The sequence below is a fragment of the Olea europaea genome, unplaced genomic scaffold (genome assembly GCF_002742605.1).
Source record: "Olea europaea var. sylvestris unplaced genomic scaffold, O_europaea_v1 scaffold307, whole genome shotgun sequence".
In the NCBI taxonomy this organism is placed as follows: domain Eukaryota; kingdom Viridiplantae; phylum Streptophyta; class Magnoliopsida; order Lamiales; family Oleaceae; genus Olea; species Olea europaea.
Genome location: NW_019249416.1, coordinates 80685 through 99771, shown reverse-complemented (window position 1 = coordinate 99771; position 19087 = coordinate 80685). Strand labels below are relative to the sequence as shown.

Here is a 19087-nt window from a genome sequence, read left to right as displayed (position 1 = left end):
TAGACTAATTCTATTTATTACATTGCTTTAAACTAATTACTTTTTATTATGATTTCAAAATTATTATTTGGAATTTTTCTTTCTACGTTTAGATTTATGTCATAAGTAAAGTTTCAATCATGTGTGAAGTTATAATTTAGTTAATATTTGGCAATAAAATCCCTCGGGCCTTCTACTAACTTTTAAATATATAAATCTTTTCGTATAATCATATCGAAATACATTCGGATGCTATTTTAGGAATTTTAAAAAATAACGGTTGATATAATGAAATAACGATCAAAAAATTGATTTTAATTGACTTAATTTGGTAGCTATTTTTTTCAAAATGCATTTCTCTCTCTTTTCTTTTTAACCACACATTCTTTATTAAAATAATATTACACGTAAATCAAATACTTTTTCTTATTTTTCAACCACATATTTTACATCAATTTACTATTCTAAAATACATTTTTATATAAAAATATCTATCAAACATTCCTTGAAATCCCCCACCAAACACCTCTAAAAAAACCCCAAAGAGAAGATTGTAGAAACGGATTCACGACGTCGTATCGAACGTTAATCATGCCACGTAAAGAATTATTGGAGAGTCTGTATGAGCCGCCTTACTATCTAAATTCTTCTTCTTCTTCTTCTGACTTCCTATCAATTCAACTCTTCTCCAATTTCAAAGAACGGAGCAATAATTTTTTCCCATTATGGAAAAGCCAGACCCCAGTAAGCATAACAAGAAAATTCGGAGAAAAAGCAGCAACGGCCACTTATCAATATCCGACACTGAGTCAACGTCGAGTCAGGTGGATTCTTTCCACTCTCCACTCCGTTCTGACTCACCCCTGCGCTCTGATGATCCAAGTTTTCAAACAGGAAAGGTCAGTTTTAGTAACAAGAATAGCAAAAGCTCTGAAGCTGTGGATAAATACTACTATGTGGTTCCATCGCCGGGAAATCCCAATTTAAAGGCGGTTTCTCCTGTTGCTGGGGGCAAGGAACGGAAATCATGGCCTCATTCTGAAAAGCCCACGTCGGAGAATCTTGATTTGTCGTCGATGCCTGTGGTTAACGGTTGGACTGGGAAGGGTCAGGGACCGTATCTGCCGCAGTCTGAGAATTTTGATTTTCAGGCTAAGGATGGGCTTGGGACGTCGCCGGTGATGGTTTATAACAGGTCGGTGAAGGAGGATTCGGCGCCGGGTGTGACTAAGGTGGGGCAAGTGGGAGGTGATAGTGGGATGGAGAAGGGTTATGGCCGTCGTGCAGAGGAGGTGGGCAGAGAGAGGCGACCGAGGTCGGTGGGATCAACATGGATGAGTTCGAGAAGGGAAGTGAATTTGAAAAGGGCGGCTTTGGGGCTTAGAGCATTTGAAGTGATATATTAAAATGAGAATTGTGAATCTGTGGTTGGGATAAATAATTTATGTTGTACGAGTCATTGAGTTATGAGTTATAATTGTTGTTTTGTGGTTTTGACGGTATGTGCATTTTTATTTATAAACCTTGCTGCTACGTGTAATCAATTCACTGATCAATGATTGAGTTGCTATACTTGCTGATTAGAGTAAATGCTTGCATATTTTGCTGAAAATTATGATATTGATATGCTAAAGCCTAAAAGTAATTGCTTAGTGTGTTTGAATGAGATATTAACTTGACATTACAATGTACTGCAGAAGGCTTGTTTCTATAAGATTTTGCACTTTTTAGTAAACAAATCTGCCATTTAATGGAGCGGTCCTGGCTGCTGAATGTGGTGGCTCTCTTGGGGTTGGGAACAAGAAAACTGTTATTTATCAACATACGGAATGTATTGGTAATTTAGAAACATCTGCCATTAATTTCATCTACCAATGCTGTCCGTGAAAGCCACGTACAAATATTATTCCAACCTAAGGCAAGTTTGCATGTGTAAGTTTAACAACGAAGGATTTCTGTTGGCAAATCCATCCATAAATTGTTGGATAAGTCTACCTATCTTTTTTTTTTTTTTTTTTTTAATTTTAAATTATAGTTATTTTATAACATTATTATTCCATTGGTATGCAAAAATGCACAATATTTTTAGAAAAATTAATAAAATTGAACAAATCAGCTTAACCTCATTTCTTACAACTCAAATGGGATTGAGTAGTCTGGCTCAGCATATTTCTTAACTAAATGCCCGCGCAATCCCTAGTTACCAGTATTAGCATAAGTCAAGTTTGTGGATCACAATGTTGAAGTAAAAAAATTTATTTGACCATTAGTATCTCTACCTGTTTGTGGTTGTGTTGCCTTATACAACATGTTTTTTAAATGAATAAACAAACTAGAGCCCTAATATTTCCACCCAACTGGGGCACATGGCATTGTTCAACATATTTTCTATGTGAATAAACTCAATCAACCCTTAGTGCCTCCTTGTGATTGCAGTCGAGTCGCGTTGTTCAATATATTCTTTTAGTAAACAAGCTTCTTCCAAGCCCAATTCCTTCTGTTGGGGTTGAGGTTCTTTTAAGCATATATTTGAAGGCAAACACATTGAATTCCTAGTACCTCTAGTCAGGGGTAGATCCAGCACCTGGCGAGTCGGAACTGATTTCTGATGTACCCCAAACGACATTGTTTGGAGTCCTATGGGTGGATTATGAACTGCCAACAAAACACTGTTATTTTGTCATTAACTTTCCAGAATGACTGTCAATATAACGCCATTACCTGTTGAGTTACCATGGAGTCTAATAGATGTTGGAAAAATTTGTCTGTCGATGATCTCAGTTTTTCTTCTAATGGTGGTTTGGGGTGAGGGGTGAGCCTTTTATTGGTTTCTAATTGTATGATTTCTGAAATTGATGTTTGATTATCTGTAGACAGTGTTTAGCTATATACAGTAGCTTTTGAAGGAGAATTAAGTTTATTTGTTGAGATTCTTATGGAATTTCGGACTTGAATAACTGTAATTTAACCTCAAGAGATCATTAACAGAAGAAGAATTTCAGGTTACTTGGGATAATAATTAGTAAGTGCTGTAGTTTATTCAGAAACTAGGTAGCATAATCTTTTGCCCTCTCCAGTTAGAAATACTAGAGCATTATCCGGCCACTCTCTTTTTTATTATAATATTCAACTTTTGTTTTTTTACCCTGTTGAGTTCCGAGTGTAGTATCCATTCTCCTATTTATATATCTTTCGTTGTACTGAAGCTATAGACACGTGTGTGTTTGTGCTCGCGCACAATCATATTTGAGATTCCTTGGTTAGTAAATTGATTATATTTCATGGTTCTTGAGTTTTGAGGTTGGAATGTTGATAGTATATGATATATCTAATTAGTAGTTGAATTGTAATTTACTTTGAAATCCTTTATTGCTAATATTCTTCAATATGATTGCCAATTACATGGAAAGCAACGAAGGAAGAATCCTAACTCGATTTTGAGCCAAAAATAATTCATTACCATCGCAATCTTTCTGTTCCAAATAGTGTTCGCTAACGAAGAAGAAAAAGTAGCCTGTGTTCAGTAAGTAGGTGATTTATCTGATATGTATGTCTTTATTTGATTTCCATGTGTAATAATTTTTATGTCAAGGTTTATAGCTTCTCTAGGCATGCTTCATTTATGGTTTTACTGTGTGTCTGGGTTATATTTGCTTATGGCTGGTTTAATCTGTATTGACACTTACTGAGGTTTAACAATACGTAGGAGCAAAATAGTAATAATTTCTGTCATTTAGTTGAAGAGGATCTTGTAAGACCATGAATATGTCCAATAAAGTTTCTCTTTAAGCTAGGTTGGAACATATAAAAGAAAATTATAGGAACAATAAGGAAGAACACAAAACCCAATCTACTTCCTGTGTATGTTGCTATTAGTTGGCTACATTCTCGTCTAGAATTAATTTATGGAAAATATATTTCATCCTTTCGTGAAGAAGAATATTATTTCCTTTTCTACTGTTAGAATTATAGAATCTTGAATAAATCATATGTGCCTTAATCCTTTACGATTGGAACTGAATCTCTGATAATTATTTAATACGCGTGATGAATAAATTTTCTCCTAATTGTCTTTCCCTGACGACCATATATAATATATATGCACGCACATATGAATATCTAGCAAGCAAATGACATATGCTCTTCATTTTCAGATTTATCAACATCAACTCTATTTATCATAAAAATGCTTTTCTAGTAGCCACTTAACAGGATATACTTTTCCTCAAAAAAATTCTTGCATGTCTAATGTTGTGAGACCCAGTGTTCTATGTTGAAAATTTGGTTTTTAGTATCACTTGCATTTGACTGAATGCTAAAGAACTTGGCGCAGTTTAAGTGTGCTTATGTGGTTATCTAGGTGCATATCATGTCAAGCTACGTGTATTTGGAAGGGATTTATTCATTATTTCCAGTTTCTTATTTAAAAGTAGAAGGGCATAGTCTAATTTTGATTGATACATGCAAATATGTGTCACTTATGTTTCTGATCTTTAATACCAGAATATCAGGTAACCAGGATTTGAAATGAAATTAAGGTCCATATCCTTGTTATTTCCTTTTTCTTTTGATCAATTCTTCAAAACAGTTGATGTAATATTTTTTGTGGCATAGGTACTGTTTAACCATGAATGTTATTGGATTCGTATATTCTGGATTTCAAGCATGTGATCTAGCCTACCATTTGGCCACGGGAAAACATGCAGTCTCTCACCATCTGCGTTTCCATTTTGATTTCTCAATGGATCAGGCAAGTAATTTTACTTTCTTCTTCCTTTTCATGTTTCTTTTGCCCAATGTGATCAAGCATGAAATTGTATTTTCTGTGACAGAAATCATGTGTAGTGTCATAAGCTTGGGCAGCATATGGTCATTATATTTTTTGCAGTCAGTCAACTAAGCGTCAAATTTCCGTAGGTTCAGTACTTGTGTTCCTAGGCCATGAGGTATATATCTTAAACAAAAGAACAAGCTCGGCCCAAAACTTGGTTTGAACGAAATCTTAGTTCAATGTTTTGAGGAATTAATTTAATAAAATAAGCCTCCGTTTGGTTTAGCTAAAAATTATATATTTAGCCCCTATTTGGACTCCATTAAAATGAGATTTGGAGGGAAACGTGTTTTGAAATAGTAATTTTCTTAGAGAATGTGTGGTTAAAAAATAAGAAATGTTCTGAGTTTACGTGTAACATTATTTTATAGGAGGAATGTGTGGTTGAAAATGAGTTTTGAAAAAATAAATCCCAGATAGGGGCTTTGTAAATTTTGATAAAAGTTGATGAAATTTGTGATTGAAAATTTGATAAAAGTTGTTGGTCTTATAAAATGTGTGGTTTAAAATAATTTTTAGGAAAAATGAGTATTTAAGAAAAATGGGGACCAAACAGGGGCTAAATAATTCTTCATGAAACAATGAAAACCTGCCCGGGGGGCAACCTCTTTTGGTTGGTTTTGGGGGTGAGTGGAGATTAAAGATTGGGGAATGGGGAGGAGGGCTTCTTGCTTTGAACGTAATGGTACTATGGACTTGCACTAGATGGTCTGGGTTGTTATGGTTACTGAAAGGCCTTAATACACAAGCACGAATTTAACTCATTTTCTGATGCTCTACTGAAAAGGATTTTTTTGGTTTTATACGTGTCGAACAGATTCTGGCTTATCTGCTAATGTCAGCATCATCTTCAGCAGCTACGAGGGTGGACGACTGGATGTCTAACTGGGGGAAAGACGAGTTCACATTGATGGCCAGTGTTTCTATCGCGATGTCATTCCTGGCTTTTATCGCCTTTGCCATGAGCTCTCTCATATCTGGTTACAACCTTTGTTACTACGAGTCGACTTGACTTGATTTCTCGCCAGTCTACCTCTGTACATTCTTGTTTATTTTTTTCTTTTAATAATTTTGAGTATCTTATGAATTGATAACTTATTTCCGAATAAATTCTAAAATTGTACAGATGTAGTGATGGTTTGATAGGAATTCTTCTCTGGTTTATAAATAAATGGTATAAATAAATGGTCCACTATATCAAGTAAATATCACTTATTTTGAGGTGGGATTCGTAGATGGCAACGAATAATTTCACCAATCAATGAATTCAAACCATACAAGAAGCTTTGGGCCCATATGGTGGGCTGATTGTTGGTGTTTCTCAAATTATAAGTTGTTTTTTCGGAAAAATTCATATATACATCAATAAAAAATATTAATTCACATCTATCATGTGAATATATTATTAACTAAAAATACTAGATTGATGGTTAAAAATATTTAAAATACTAGCTGCCAAAAATAAATCCTAGACCATAATTTGTAATTGATGAAAAATTAAATCTTCTTATATCATGTCCTTACATTAACTGACCTTCCATATAACAGAATTTAATGAAAAAATGGCACCCCATGATGAGCGAGACATTCATATCATGTTGGTTTTAATGCAAAAACATTTCGGCATCTTAAACCCGAATTCTAATCATATTAATCTTCTGAATTCAATCGACATACATATTCCAAAAGCGAAAAATACTATTAAGATCATAATTATATCACAAAGAATTAATATTCATTTTAATTCTACATATAAAATTACTTGATGTCTCGATTCCTGTACGTGATACATTCTTGTGTCTGAAATCGATTTTGTGAAATTATCATACTTAGTCGCCTCTTTATCATCACGCAATAGGGTCAAATTCTAGAAGGTTTTTTAAAATGGATTTCATATTGCATACACGGTCACAAAGAAAAATCACAAAGTTTATGTGCCACGTGAGAAAATGAGAGGGACAACCATGTGTGGACGTTGTCGAAGGAAGGGATATAATAAACTAAGTTGCAAGCTGTCTTTGTCTGTGTGCCATGTGAGAAAACGGAAGATCCGGTCGTAGTCGAATTAATCAATAAACTCCATTTATATGTAGTGATTTTAAATATTAAATTTACGATAAGAACCTAGATTGGTCATTTGTTCCTTACCCCATGGGAACGTGTCCATGTGCATAGAGTCCACAATTCGCATTAATGCTTCATTTACAATAGTGGGTTGTGGGGTTGCGTATAGGAAGGATGTTAAAATGTACAATATCATCAACTTCACAACATTCTCGTTTGGCGCATTCTGAGGATGGTATAGAAAAGTCTATTTCATATCTTTTCTGTGCACGCTCGTCATATCTCTAAAGTAAATCCTTTTCAGTCTGCATTCACTAATTTTAAGCATACTTATGTTGTATTCTCTAACACATTTGAACCCGACCATCATACAAAATCCTTTTCAGTTTACATTCACCAATTTTAAACATCATGTTTGGATAATTTTTCATAAATGTTTTGTTTGGCTAGGAGAGGTTTTAGAGTAAACTGACCGAATGTGATTTTTAGGAAGTGGTTCAGTAAGATGCGGAAACAGAAATCTTATCAAATTGGTCTTTTATATGGGACAAAACCATGATGTGAGTGTGCCATCGAGCTTTTTAATGTTTTTTGCTTTCCGTGTATGCAATCAATGTTTTCACAAAAAAAAAAAAAAAAATAGCTACCTCCAAAGACTCCTAAGAGTAATGTATGCTAGGTTTTGCATTTTGAAAGTGAATTTTTTTTTTTCTTTTTTGAGAATACGAGATTATTATTATTATTATTTTGAAAATACGAGATTAGAAAGTAGAGAAAGCTTATAGAGAAAAACAAAAAATAATTTTTTTCTTTTAAAAAAATATATGGTTAAAATTGAGCTCAGGGAAAAATCACTTTTCAAACAAGGCTTAAATGTTGATTATTCTTTTTGGATGATAAAGCATGTTCTTTTTGGCGATGACTTAAATGGAAAATTTTCTTCGTTGAAAATACTTATGGAGAGGTAAAGTTTTCTTACATGAGGTTCGAACGTGCATAGTCCTTGTGGGTGGGCTATTTTGAAGAACATGCACATGTTGGGTTTGTTCACCCATTTTTATGAGGCAATTATACCCCAGCTTACTTTTAAAGAACTGAATTCTAAAATCAAGTGGGAAGTTTCACATTTCACAAATCAAATATTTCATATTTAAATATTAAATATACAATTTTCATCCCGAACCCTAATAAAATTTTCCCCTCCTTTCTTTCTCTATATCCCATCCGTCTACAGATCTCTCTACCCTCTCCCACAAATGGACCATCGCCATTGTCGGAGACCATCACTTTTAGATCGTTGTCTCTCTCTACACTTTTTCTCATATGTACCACTACCATCGGAGACCGTCTTCGTCATGAGCACCGACGGTGAAGCATTTATTGACTGAAAATCGCGTTAGCAATGACAAGATCATCAAAAACACTGCAGATAGTGGCTGTAGCGGCGTAGATTGCGATGGTGATGGCACAGATCGTGGCTATAGCGGCCAAGATTGTGTTGGTGGTTTTTTTTTTTTTTTTTTTAATTGTTGGATGGATGGTAGTGGGTTTCATGTTCTGGTAGTTTTACAGTGATGGTGGGCTAAGGCAGTGGTACTGCTGGCGGTGAGGAGGTCGTAATGTTCCTATTGGGTCGTTTGTTCAGGCCTAGCTAGCCCTTTTTTCTTTTTCACTGATGTTGGCTCTATTTACCTCTATGTTGTCGGTGTTCAGTTCCTAGCTATATGCTATGTGACAATCTAATTGGTGGTTGTTGTGATGGTTTTTGTGATGTTGGTGTTGAGGTGGTGGTTTAATTATGGTGATTTGATCTGGCCAACAGAAGATAGGACATATGGGGCAGTTTTGGTGGTTTGGAAATAAAGGTGGTACTGGTGCAGCGGTTGCAATGGCGATGGTAGTGTTGGCGATGGTGGTGTGGTGGTTGCAGGTTGCGGTTGTGGTGGCGACGTAGTATTAAAGTGTTTGTGACTGACTATTTGGGGGTTTGTGACCAATTGTCGTGAGTTGGTGGTAGTGGTTTTGGCGATTACAGTGGTGGTGGTGCCACTGGAGGCAATAATGAGATGGTAGTCGCAAGTGTTGTTGGTAGTCATAAATTATTTTGTTAACTGTAACCATTAAATTAGTTAATCTGTGATCCATAATAATATGTGACCAATGAAAGAGATGAACCGTGACCAAGAAATAATGTGTAATGTAAAAAAAATATTAATTTGTGACCGATACTTTGATAATTTGTGACTTTCTAATAAGTTGTGACTTATAATGTTCTTGATTTGTGACCGATGAACAATGTGACCTATAAAAAAAATTTTAATTGTGATCGTAAAATAATTTGTGACATATAAAAATTTTGATATGTGATCAAAAAATAATATGTGACTAAATTTGTAAATTTGTGACCAAATTGAATAAATTTGTGACTTTAATATATTTAATTAATAAAATAATAAATAAATTGTAATAAACCTCTTATTTTTGAAATTTGTGTTGGGTTTTTTCATCCAAATTAGAGTGGATTTTTTTTTTGAAATAAATTATTTCCTTAATTTTATATGGGAAAATTTGTTTCCTTATATTTCACGTGAGTTTTATAGAAATATTTTATTTTCTTATTTCACATTATTTCCATCTCTATGCTATGCCATATACCTATAAATAGTGGTATCCTCTTTTAGTTTAGTAGAAGCCAATATTGATGTGGCGTTGTATTCTCTCCATATTGTCAATTAATAATTCATCTTACCTCTACGTTAATTCCTCTTTTTTTTCTTTACTTTATACATTGATATATATTTTTATATTGTTGCAATCCATGTTAACTTTATATCGCATCATTAACTTCATTCTTTACAACCTGTCGATCCCAACAAGTGGTATCAGAGTAAGGTTGCAAGTTCTTCGTGATTTGATTAAGGTTTTCAGAGATGACTTTGATGAAGTATGATATTCCGCTGCTGGATCGCAATACAAGGTTTTCGCTGTAGCAAGTAAAGATGAGGGCTGTGTTGACGCAGATGGAACTTGATGATACTTTGCTGGGCTTTGAGAAGATGCCAGCAAATTGGCCTAAGGAGGAGAAGCAATGAAAGGATAGGAAGGCTACATCATTGATGCATCTTCATTTATCCAACAATATACTGCAGGATGTCTTGAAGGAGAAGACGACGGTTGCTTTGTGGCTCACGCTGGAGCAGTTGTGCATGATAAAGAGTCTGACGAGCAAATTGACTCTAAAGCAGAAGATGTATTCCCATCGCATGGCGGAAGAAGGGTCACTGCAAGACCAGCTTGCTGTGTTCAAGGAAATTGTTGCAGATTTGGAGACGTTAGAGGTAAAATATGGTGAGGAGAATCTGGCCTTGATCCTGTTGTGTTTGCTACCTAGTTCTTTTTCGTCGTTTCGTGATACTATTCTATATAGTCGTGACACGTTTACCATTGAGGAGGTATATGAAGCCCTGTTCTCAAAGGAGAGGATAGAGCTGTTGGTTGGAGATCCTACATCTATGGGTGGAGATGCTCTTGTTACTCATGGTGATCGATGGAGGGATAGATCGAAGGTGAGGTACAGTAATGTGTATTGTTATTACTACAAGAAGAAATGACACATCAAGAAAGATTGCGACAAGTTGCAGGGTAAAGGTAATTTACATGCAAATCATGCGGAGCAATCAGGTAATTCGAACGAGACTAATATTACTGAGAATTTTTGGAATGATGGAGATGTGATGTTGGTTGTATCTGATGGGGAATCTAAACCTGAGGAGTGGATTCTAGATTTTGCATGTTCGTATCATATGTGTCCTAATAGGGCGTTATTCCAGACATATGAGGTGGTGAAATAAGGTGGAGTTGTCATGGGAAACAACCACTCTTGCCGGGTTGCAGGAATCGGTCAGGTCAAATTGAGGCTGCAAGATGGCACAGTGAGGACACTTGATCAGGTTCGTCATGTTCCAGACTTGACAAAAAATCTCGTATCATTGAGTACCTTGGATGCAAAAGGGTACAAATTTTCTGGTGGAGGTAGAGTCTTGAAGGTTCGAAAGGGTGTCCTGGTTGTACTGGAGAGACGAAAGAGATCCCAATTGTACATATTCTAGGGAAGCGTAGAACCAGTTTTCAGACATCGGGACAAGTTTGGTACCGTGGTGGATATTCAGTTTGGTACAGTACCTTTTGTATTGGGCTCTAGGTCGGTTCTGAACACTGCTAGAGAAAGCGTTGGTGATTCCGCTTTGCCACCAATTTCAGCGGATGGACTGTGTTTAAATGTTAGGGATGGACTCATGGAGCGTAGGTACCGTGGTGTTATTGATGTCTATTATGCTTTTGGGATCGTTGAAGGTGACAGTTCTGACAAGGGGCCTTCTGATCAAGCACTTGGTTTGGTGTCTGCTACAGAGTGTGCTTCGACCCTGTTTGGTCAACAGTAATTCCTTAGTAGAATTTTGGGAACCCGGGAGTTGGGTTCAGGTATCGTGTGTGGATGCCTTGCAGAGGAAGATGGTTTGGTTTGGAGAGTTTTGATTACTGTGTTGAGGAGATTGGCTATTTCGATGCAGACGGATTTGCAATTTTGGAATTTCGTTCGTTGCACCGAAATTTGGGTCAATGTAGAGATTGTTGGATTTTTTAACCCAAATTAGAGTGATTTTTTTTTTTTGGAAATAAATTATTAATATGGGAAAATTTGTTTCCTTATATTTCACGTGAGTTTTATGGAAATATATTATTTCCTTATTCCACATTATTTCAATCTCTATACTATGCCATGTACCTATAAATAGTGATACCCTCTTTTAGTTTAGTAGAAGTCAATATTGATGTGACGTCGTATTCTCTCCATATTATCAATTAATAATACATCTTACCTCTGCGTTAATTCCTCTTTTTTTCTTTACTTTATACCTTGATATATATTTTTATATTGTTGCAATCCATATTAACTTCATATCACGTCATTAACTTCATTCTTTACAATCCATCAATCCCAACAATTTGAAATTTTTATTCTTAATTTTAAAATATGTGATAATTAACATCTCATGTATGAAAATTTTCCCATTTTTATTGCTGGCATGAAGTGTATGGTCAAATAAGACATCACCCATATGTATGAGACGACCACTCAAGGTGTCTCTTTGGAGATTTACTCCATATTTTTGCACATACGCCGTTCTTTTATATATATATATACATCACCCATATGTATGAGACGACCACTCAAGGTGTCTCTTTGGAGATTTACTCCATATTTTTGCACATACGCCGTTCTTTTATATATATATATACATCACCCATATGTATGAGACGACCACTCAAGGTGTCTCTTTGGAGATTTACTCCATATTTTTGCACATACGCCGTTCTTCCACTTTCCTTGTCTTTGTTTTTTATTTTTGAATCCAAGTCTTCATTTTTCCTGTTTTAATTTTGTTTCTATCGCGAATATCTATGTGGGTTTGTTTCAAATTTTTTTGTTATTGATTGATTTTCTGTAATTTGAGCTAACTCTCTGTGATTTGCTATTTATGGGAATAATCTTCTGCTCAAAACGGCCCTCTTTTCCATTTGCTTGTGGTGGTAGATTTGTGCTTCTGTAGATTAATTTCAGAAATTGGGCGTCTTCATGTGAAAATGAACCATCAAAAGCTGATTGCTTTTTCTTAAACTATTCAAACTAGTTAAAGATTTGCTTAATTTTGTATCAAGTTTTACTTATTCTTGTGTGCCTTGTGATTTGTGTTGAATTGCGATGTTCATCTATTTAGCAGAAAGAGCTTACACATACCTAGTCATGGGAATTAACTTCACAATTATATTTATTTTTCTACTCCTTATAATTCAATAGAAATTGATTGACATGCAAGAACTTATTTAAAACAACAATAATTAGTTATTAGTTGTTAGTTTATACACAATAGAAATTGATTGGATAAACTATGTAAAGTCAAAATAAATTGTAATATTTACTCTATATTGTTTACACATATCTACGTTTTTTTTATAGATGGACATATTATGTTATTTTATTCTTTTATAAAACTATCACGATAATAAACTCTCAAGCATGAATTGAAGTATTTTAAAAATCGCTACTTATAACAATCCAAAATCGATAGTTTAAAATATCACATAATCAGTACCCCAAAACTCACAAGACATTTTCATTTGTGACCTTTTTTTTTTTTTTTTTTAAAATTTTTTTTTTTTTTTTTAAAATTTTTTTTTTTTTTTTTAAAATTTTTTTTTTTTTTTTTAAAATTTTTTTTTTTTTTTTTGCTTGTTTTGATTAAATTTTATAACATTTTAGTGCGTGATAATTTCGATTTTTCTGATTTTTATGAAGAAAGTGATTTAGGGCATCTCGATAAAAAAAAAAAAAAAAAGAATTTCATATTTGACCTTTTTCAAGTAAGTTTTTATATTTATAATGTCGTTATTGGCTTAATCAATTGCATTTTTATTACAAGTTTGACATTTTGAGACTCCATTTTTATTTCATTTTGGGCTAATTAGGATTTCATGATTTTAGATGAAGATAGTATTTTATTAGTATTAGAATTTTAGTTAAACACAAACTCTAAAAGAATATAAAAAAGGTTTAAAAGAATTTATAAAATCCAAAACCAATTTGGCCGATTTGGATAAATTCAAACCTAGATCGATCCAATTTAGTTGTTGAAACTGAACCAAACCAAATCAATTTGGGCCAATTGGTTTGGTCGGTCAATTTAAATATTTGTCTAAGTTAAAAAAAATTCCCAACCTATTTTGGGTTTAAAAATTTGTTTGTCTTTATATAATTTTTTTTTTCTTTCGTAGTATGTATTAGTAATATATATAACGTAAATGGTAAAGTGTTGATTTTTTCAAAATCATCTGATTTATCCAATAATTACCAATAAACAATTACATCTAAATGAAAAGTAAGGCTACAATCTAAATTTGGAGTTCATAAAAACAATTAATCTCATAGCTTTTCTTTTCTTTTCTTTTGGAATTTGAAGTTTTGGTTAAAAAGGAAAAAAAAAACGTGGACAGTAAGTAAATTATTTGAGAAAGAATTACATTCTATATTTTTATTATTTTATTTTTTAAGTTAAAAAAAATATGAATTTTAAATTTAAAAAATAAAAAAATATATATTAGTGAGTTGGGTTGATTAATTGATTGGTTGGTTGCTTAAACTTTAATTGACCCGACCTGACTTTTTTATGGTTAATTAATCAAACCAAGTCGACTTTTTGATTCAAACCAACCCAACTTGATTTGGATTGGTCGGTTTGGTCGATTTTTCAATTATTTTGTCCATCCCTTATATCCCCAATCATTACTTATTAATATGTTTCTGTAACTCTGTTTGTTACTCCAGTTTCACGGTACCGCTAGATACACAAGGTTAGTAGGTACTTCAACGGCCAATATACTAATTTTTTAATTTATCTGCTAATTGCTATTGTTAATAGTTTATATTTATTCGAAATTATTGGATTGTAATCGTCTAGCCTGCTTATTACTGAATACTTTGGATTGTTATTGCCCTGTTGATTTAGTGTTGCATTGTTTTGTCTTGCCATCTTGTAATTAGGTTTTCGGATTGTCAGATTGATGATATTTTTTTCCGGTTTGCGATTTTAAAATTTACAAATGAAAGGTCAAGTTTATTCCAGGAGAAAGAAAGACCTTGTTTTTGTTCTTTAAATAAATATGTCAGTCTAGTCAAACTACATGCAGCGGGAACAACTTTAATAAATTATGTTATTTAGCTTTTTATTTTTTTATTTTTTATGTTAATACATGAATATATCGACATCGGCTTTCTTAAATTTCAACCCCACCAACTAAAATTGTGGATCCACCCCTACTGTGCTTAAAATAACTTCTTCTTCTTCTTCTTCTTCTTCTTGTTTTAATTTTTTTTTGACATTAACAGGTCAAACCTGTGAGACGCCTCAAAAGTCGAAATCATGAAGTCATTGCATGATTAAAATAAATTATTTTGTTAATCTCATAAAATTTAATCGTTACCCTAGATCGATTTTAATTTTTTACCTAGTTCATTGCAATGCAGGTCTTGTATCACGATAAGATCCAGATAAAGGCTCTCAAATCGATTTTGGTTCCTTCAACCCGAATTGGATATAAATAAATAAATTTAAATTTGGAAAAACAATAATTGTAAAAATTTAGATCAATTTCCCTTAAAGTTTCTCTAGACTTGCACGGTTGCAACTCAATTTTTTAATTCAATATTTGTTAAATAATGAGCATTTAAAATCGAAACCACAAGGATTTTGATCCGTCAAAATGGCAATTTTTCCATCTTAATTCCTGGAAAATTAAGATGGAAAAATAACAATAAGTTCACAGAAATCTTAAAATTCCTCCAGAGAAAAATATAGCACAAAAAGCCAAGGAAAAGGAAAAAAAAAAAAAAAAAAAGAAGAAGAAGAAGAAGAAGCTTGAATGTGTAAAGAAAATTGCCTTCAAAGAATAAAATAGAGAAGAAAACAAAAAGTAGTTTTTGTTTGTTTTTTCAGGACTCGGCGACTACTAGTTCTTGAGGTACTTTTATCCACTTTCTCTATCTCCCTTTTTTATTTTTGAAAAGTCTTGATTTTTTCTGATTTAATTTTGTTTTTGTAGTTAAAATCAATGTGGGTTTGTTTCATTTTTATTTGTTTTTCTGTAATTCGAGCTAACTCTCTGTAATTTGCGATTTCGGAAATGAATTTTTGCTCAAAATGGCCACCCCATTCCATTTGCTGAGGGTGGTAAGATTTGTGCTTCCGTGGATCGATTTCAGAATTTGGGCGACTTCATGTGAAAATGAACCATTAAAAGATGATTGCCTTGTCTTAAGTTTCAAAATTATGCTAATTAGCATAATTAGCTATTCAAACTAATTAAATAATTGCTTAATTTTGTGTCAAGTTTTGCTTATTCTTCTTACATGCCTTGCAATTTCTATTGAATTTTTCCTATCCTCTCGTGCCTCACGATGCCATCTATTTAGCAGAAAGAGCTTACATATATCTAGTCGTGGAAATTAGCTTCACAATTATATTTGCTTTTCTTCCCTCTTAAAATCCAATAGAAAATGATTGACATGCAAAAACTTATTTAGAGACAATATTTAGTTCAATTGTTAGTCTGGACACAATAGAAATTGATTGGATAAACTATGAAAAGTCATATTAAATTGTAAAACATGACATATATTTACTCTCGAGCATGGATTGAACCGTTTAAATTTGTAACTTAAAGTCATCCAAAATCGAACCCCTCGTAAACGTCTAAAATTGATACTTTAAAAAATCACATAACCGGTACCTCGAAACTCACAAGCCGTTTTCATTTGTAACCCCAAGAGAAAGAGAGATCTTTTATTCTTTGAGAAGATATATCAATCTAGTGAAACTATATGAATTGATCGAAGATCAATCTTCAATTCCTAACATGCAACTTCCTCATCACGAACAACTTCAATAAATATATCATTTTTTTTTAATGTTAATACATGAATTTATCTACATTGACTTCCATAAATTTCAATCTCCTGACTAAAATCTTGGTTCCACCCTCAACTGTGCTAAAAATTATATTTTTTAAGTATCAATGTGTCAAACTCTGAAAATCATCAGTCATGTCAAACTTGTGAGATGCCACAAAAATTCAAAGGCATCCCGTTTGAGCTCCATTATTTCTCGTTACATTAAATTAAAATTTTCTCTCTCCTACTTTTAATCACACAATTTTCAATAAAATAATATTATACATAAATAAAAAATTCTTCAACCACCAATTTTTCAAGAAAACACTATTCATCTCATTATAATGCCAAATAATGGGACTCAAACACACCCAAGTCATTGCATGATTAAAATAAATTATTTTGTTGTTCTTGTAAAATTTATTAGTTACCCTATATCAAGTTTTAATTCTTTACCTGGTTCATTACAATGCAGGTCTTGTATCACGACAATATCCAGATAAAGGCTCTCAATTCGATTCTGGATCCCTCAACCCGAATTGCAATATAAATAAATAAATAAATTTAAATTTGGAAAAAGAAAAATTGTAAATAAATGAATGGGGATTTCCCTTAGCACCCGTTTGGCCTCCGTTAAATTACATTTTATTTTTTTCTTTTCTATTTTTAATCACATAATCTTTCGTAAAATAATATTACATGTATATCAAAAAAAAATTCTTTATTTTTCAACCACTCATTTAAAAAAAAAAATACTATTCAACCCATTTTCATTTTAAAAAAAAAGGGACAAACCGGGCTTTAAAGTTGCCCTAGTCTTGCACGGTTGCACCTCAAGTTTTTAATTCAATATCTATTGAATAATAAGCATTTAAAAATAGACCACAAAGATTTTGATCCGGCAAAATGGCAATTTCTGGAAAATTAAGATGGATTTCGAGAAGCTTTACAACACTTGTTGCTACTCCTTTACGTATTTGTGTCGTTGGTAGTGGACCTGCTGGCTTCTACACTGCAGAAAAAGGTATATTTTTCTGCATTTTTTTGCGTCTGTTGAATTTGTGTTCGTATCTATGTATTGTGTACTATTACTGTCAAAAGCGATATCCTATTTCTTTTTCTCTCTCTTTGTCTTATTTTATTTTATTTTTATTATTATTATTTTTTGGATTTATAGATTTTGAAGGCACGTAAAGGAGTAGAAGTTAATATAGTTGGCAGGTGCGGTCAGGCGTTGCACCCGATCATCCAGAAACGAAGGTATTTGTTGACACAAAAAAGTTCAGTCCAAATCGAATAGCCCAAGGAATGAAGCTCAATTGGAGGATCCCCAAAATCAGATAGTTCAAAGAACGGCCCAATCAGACAATGCAGGATAAAGGCCCAAATAGGGAAGCCCATAAACGCGATAATACCATCGCCCAAGGTTACAAGTCGCCCAAGATTTGAGCGAATGGATTGCCATGCAGTCGCCCAGAACTGTGACCCTGTTCTCGCCCAAACCTTCGAGTTGCTCAGGATCTTAGCAAACATAAGATGTTATGGTTACCCAAAGGTGCGGTTAATGAAGCAGTTATTGAGTAGCCCTATCACGTTCCACGATTCAAGGAATTCAATTGAAGACGGTTGAACGACAAAAAGTAATGGCAGCAGTTAGAGAAGGCAGTTCCATGACAAGTTGGCCACTACGAAGAAAGTGGGCAGTTATAGAGTGATCAAGCAATTTTTAAGCTGTTGATTACGAAGAGATCATTTAGGGAGTATACAAGGAAGAAAAGACATAGAGCAAAAGACCCCGAATCAAATACTCTCAAACAGAGAATATGTAACTTTAAATTTCTTAATTTAGATTTAAACACTTCTTTTCAGTAACTCGTGTGCTTGCGCCCTTTGGAGGCATTCTGTTTTTATTTTCCAATTGTAAAGTCATCGCCAATAAAAACATCCCTTTTTGGGATTTTGTCTCAAAAGGTTTGTCCCTTACACAATCGTCTGATCCCTTTTTAATTGTTAACGACTAACCCACGCGAAACAATTTGTCACGCCCAGTGGGACAGTGGTGTTTGGTGTGGAAGATACAAAAGGTGAAAAAATATGCCTCAGAGATCCGATAAGAAAGCAGCAAGTCAGGGAGGAGTCCAGTATGTGATCGAGCGATATGAGGAGCAACATAGCTCTCCACGAACAGATGGGCAGAATCAGAGCAATAACAGTCGTTACGAATCAATGGCAGAGTTGAGTTCTCGAACTATGCGTGCACTAATTGGAGAACTCACACAAGATGTTGTTGAACAGGTAAATCTTCGAAATATTCATAATATGGAAAGATTTACCCAGAATGGGAATGCACATTATGACAACATGGCCAAACAACTGAATACTTTGAACGAAATAATGAATAAGTTAGTAGGCCAAATTTGTCAACCAGTTATGCCTCTTGCAAACCACTTTCAAACTAGGACATAATCCCCTAGTCCTAAATCCAAATCAAGGGATAGAACCACCTTTCGGTCCCTCTACTTCAAATCAGTGGATGGTGTAATGCCAAATCAGAATAATGGTAGTGGTACGCCTAACTTGGGGGTAATCCAAATGTAAGAGATAATGTCCTAAATAATGGGCAGAATACCCCACGTGTTAATGAGGGAATAAATGTTCAGGCTAATGGTAACAATGGTCCAAATCATGGTAACTTTGTTGCCAATCAA

General features: G+C 33.8%; 1 protein-coding gene and 1 pseudogene across 1 annotated transcript; both read left to right on the top strand.

Annotated features, from left to right (window-relative positions):
* The first annotated feature begins 4567 nt into the window (after positions 1 to 4567).
* Positions 4568 to 5958, top strand: LOC111385013 (CASP-like protein 4A3). Its single transcript, XM_023009366.1, has 2 exons — positions 4568 to 4729; positions 5628 to 5958. The coding sequence occupies exons 1-2, from the start codon at positions 4607 to 4609 to the stop codon at positions 5820 to 5822; spliced, it is 318 nt and encodes a 105-aa protein (XP_022865134.1). The 5' UTR covers positions 4568 to 4606; the 3' UTR covers positions 5823 to 5958.
* Positions 5959 to 17285: 11327 nt separating this feature from the next.
* LOC111384989 overlaps positions 17286 to 19087 on the top strand; it is a 47628-nt pseudogene continuing 45826 nt past the window's right edge.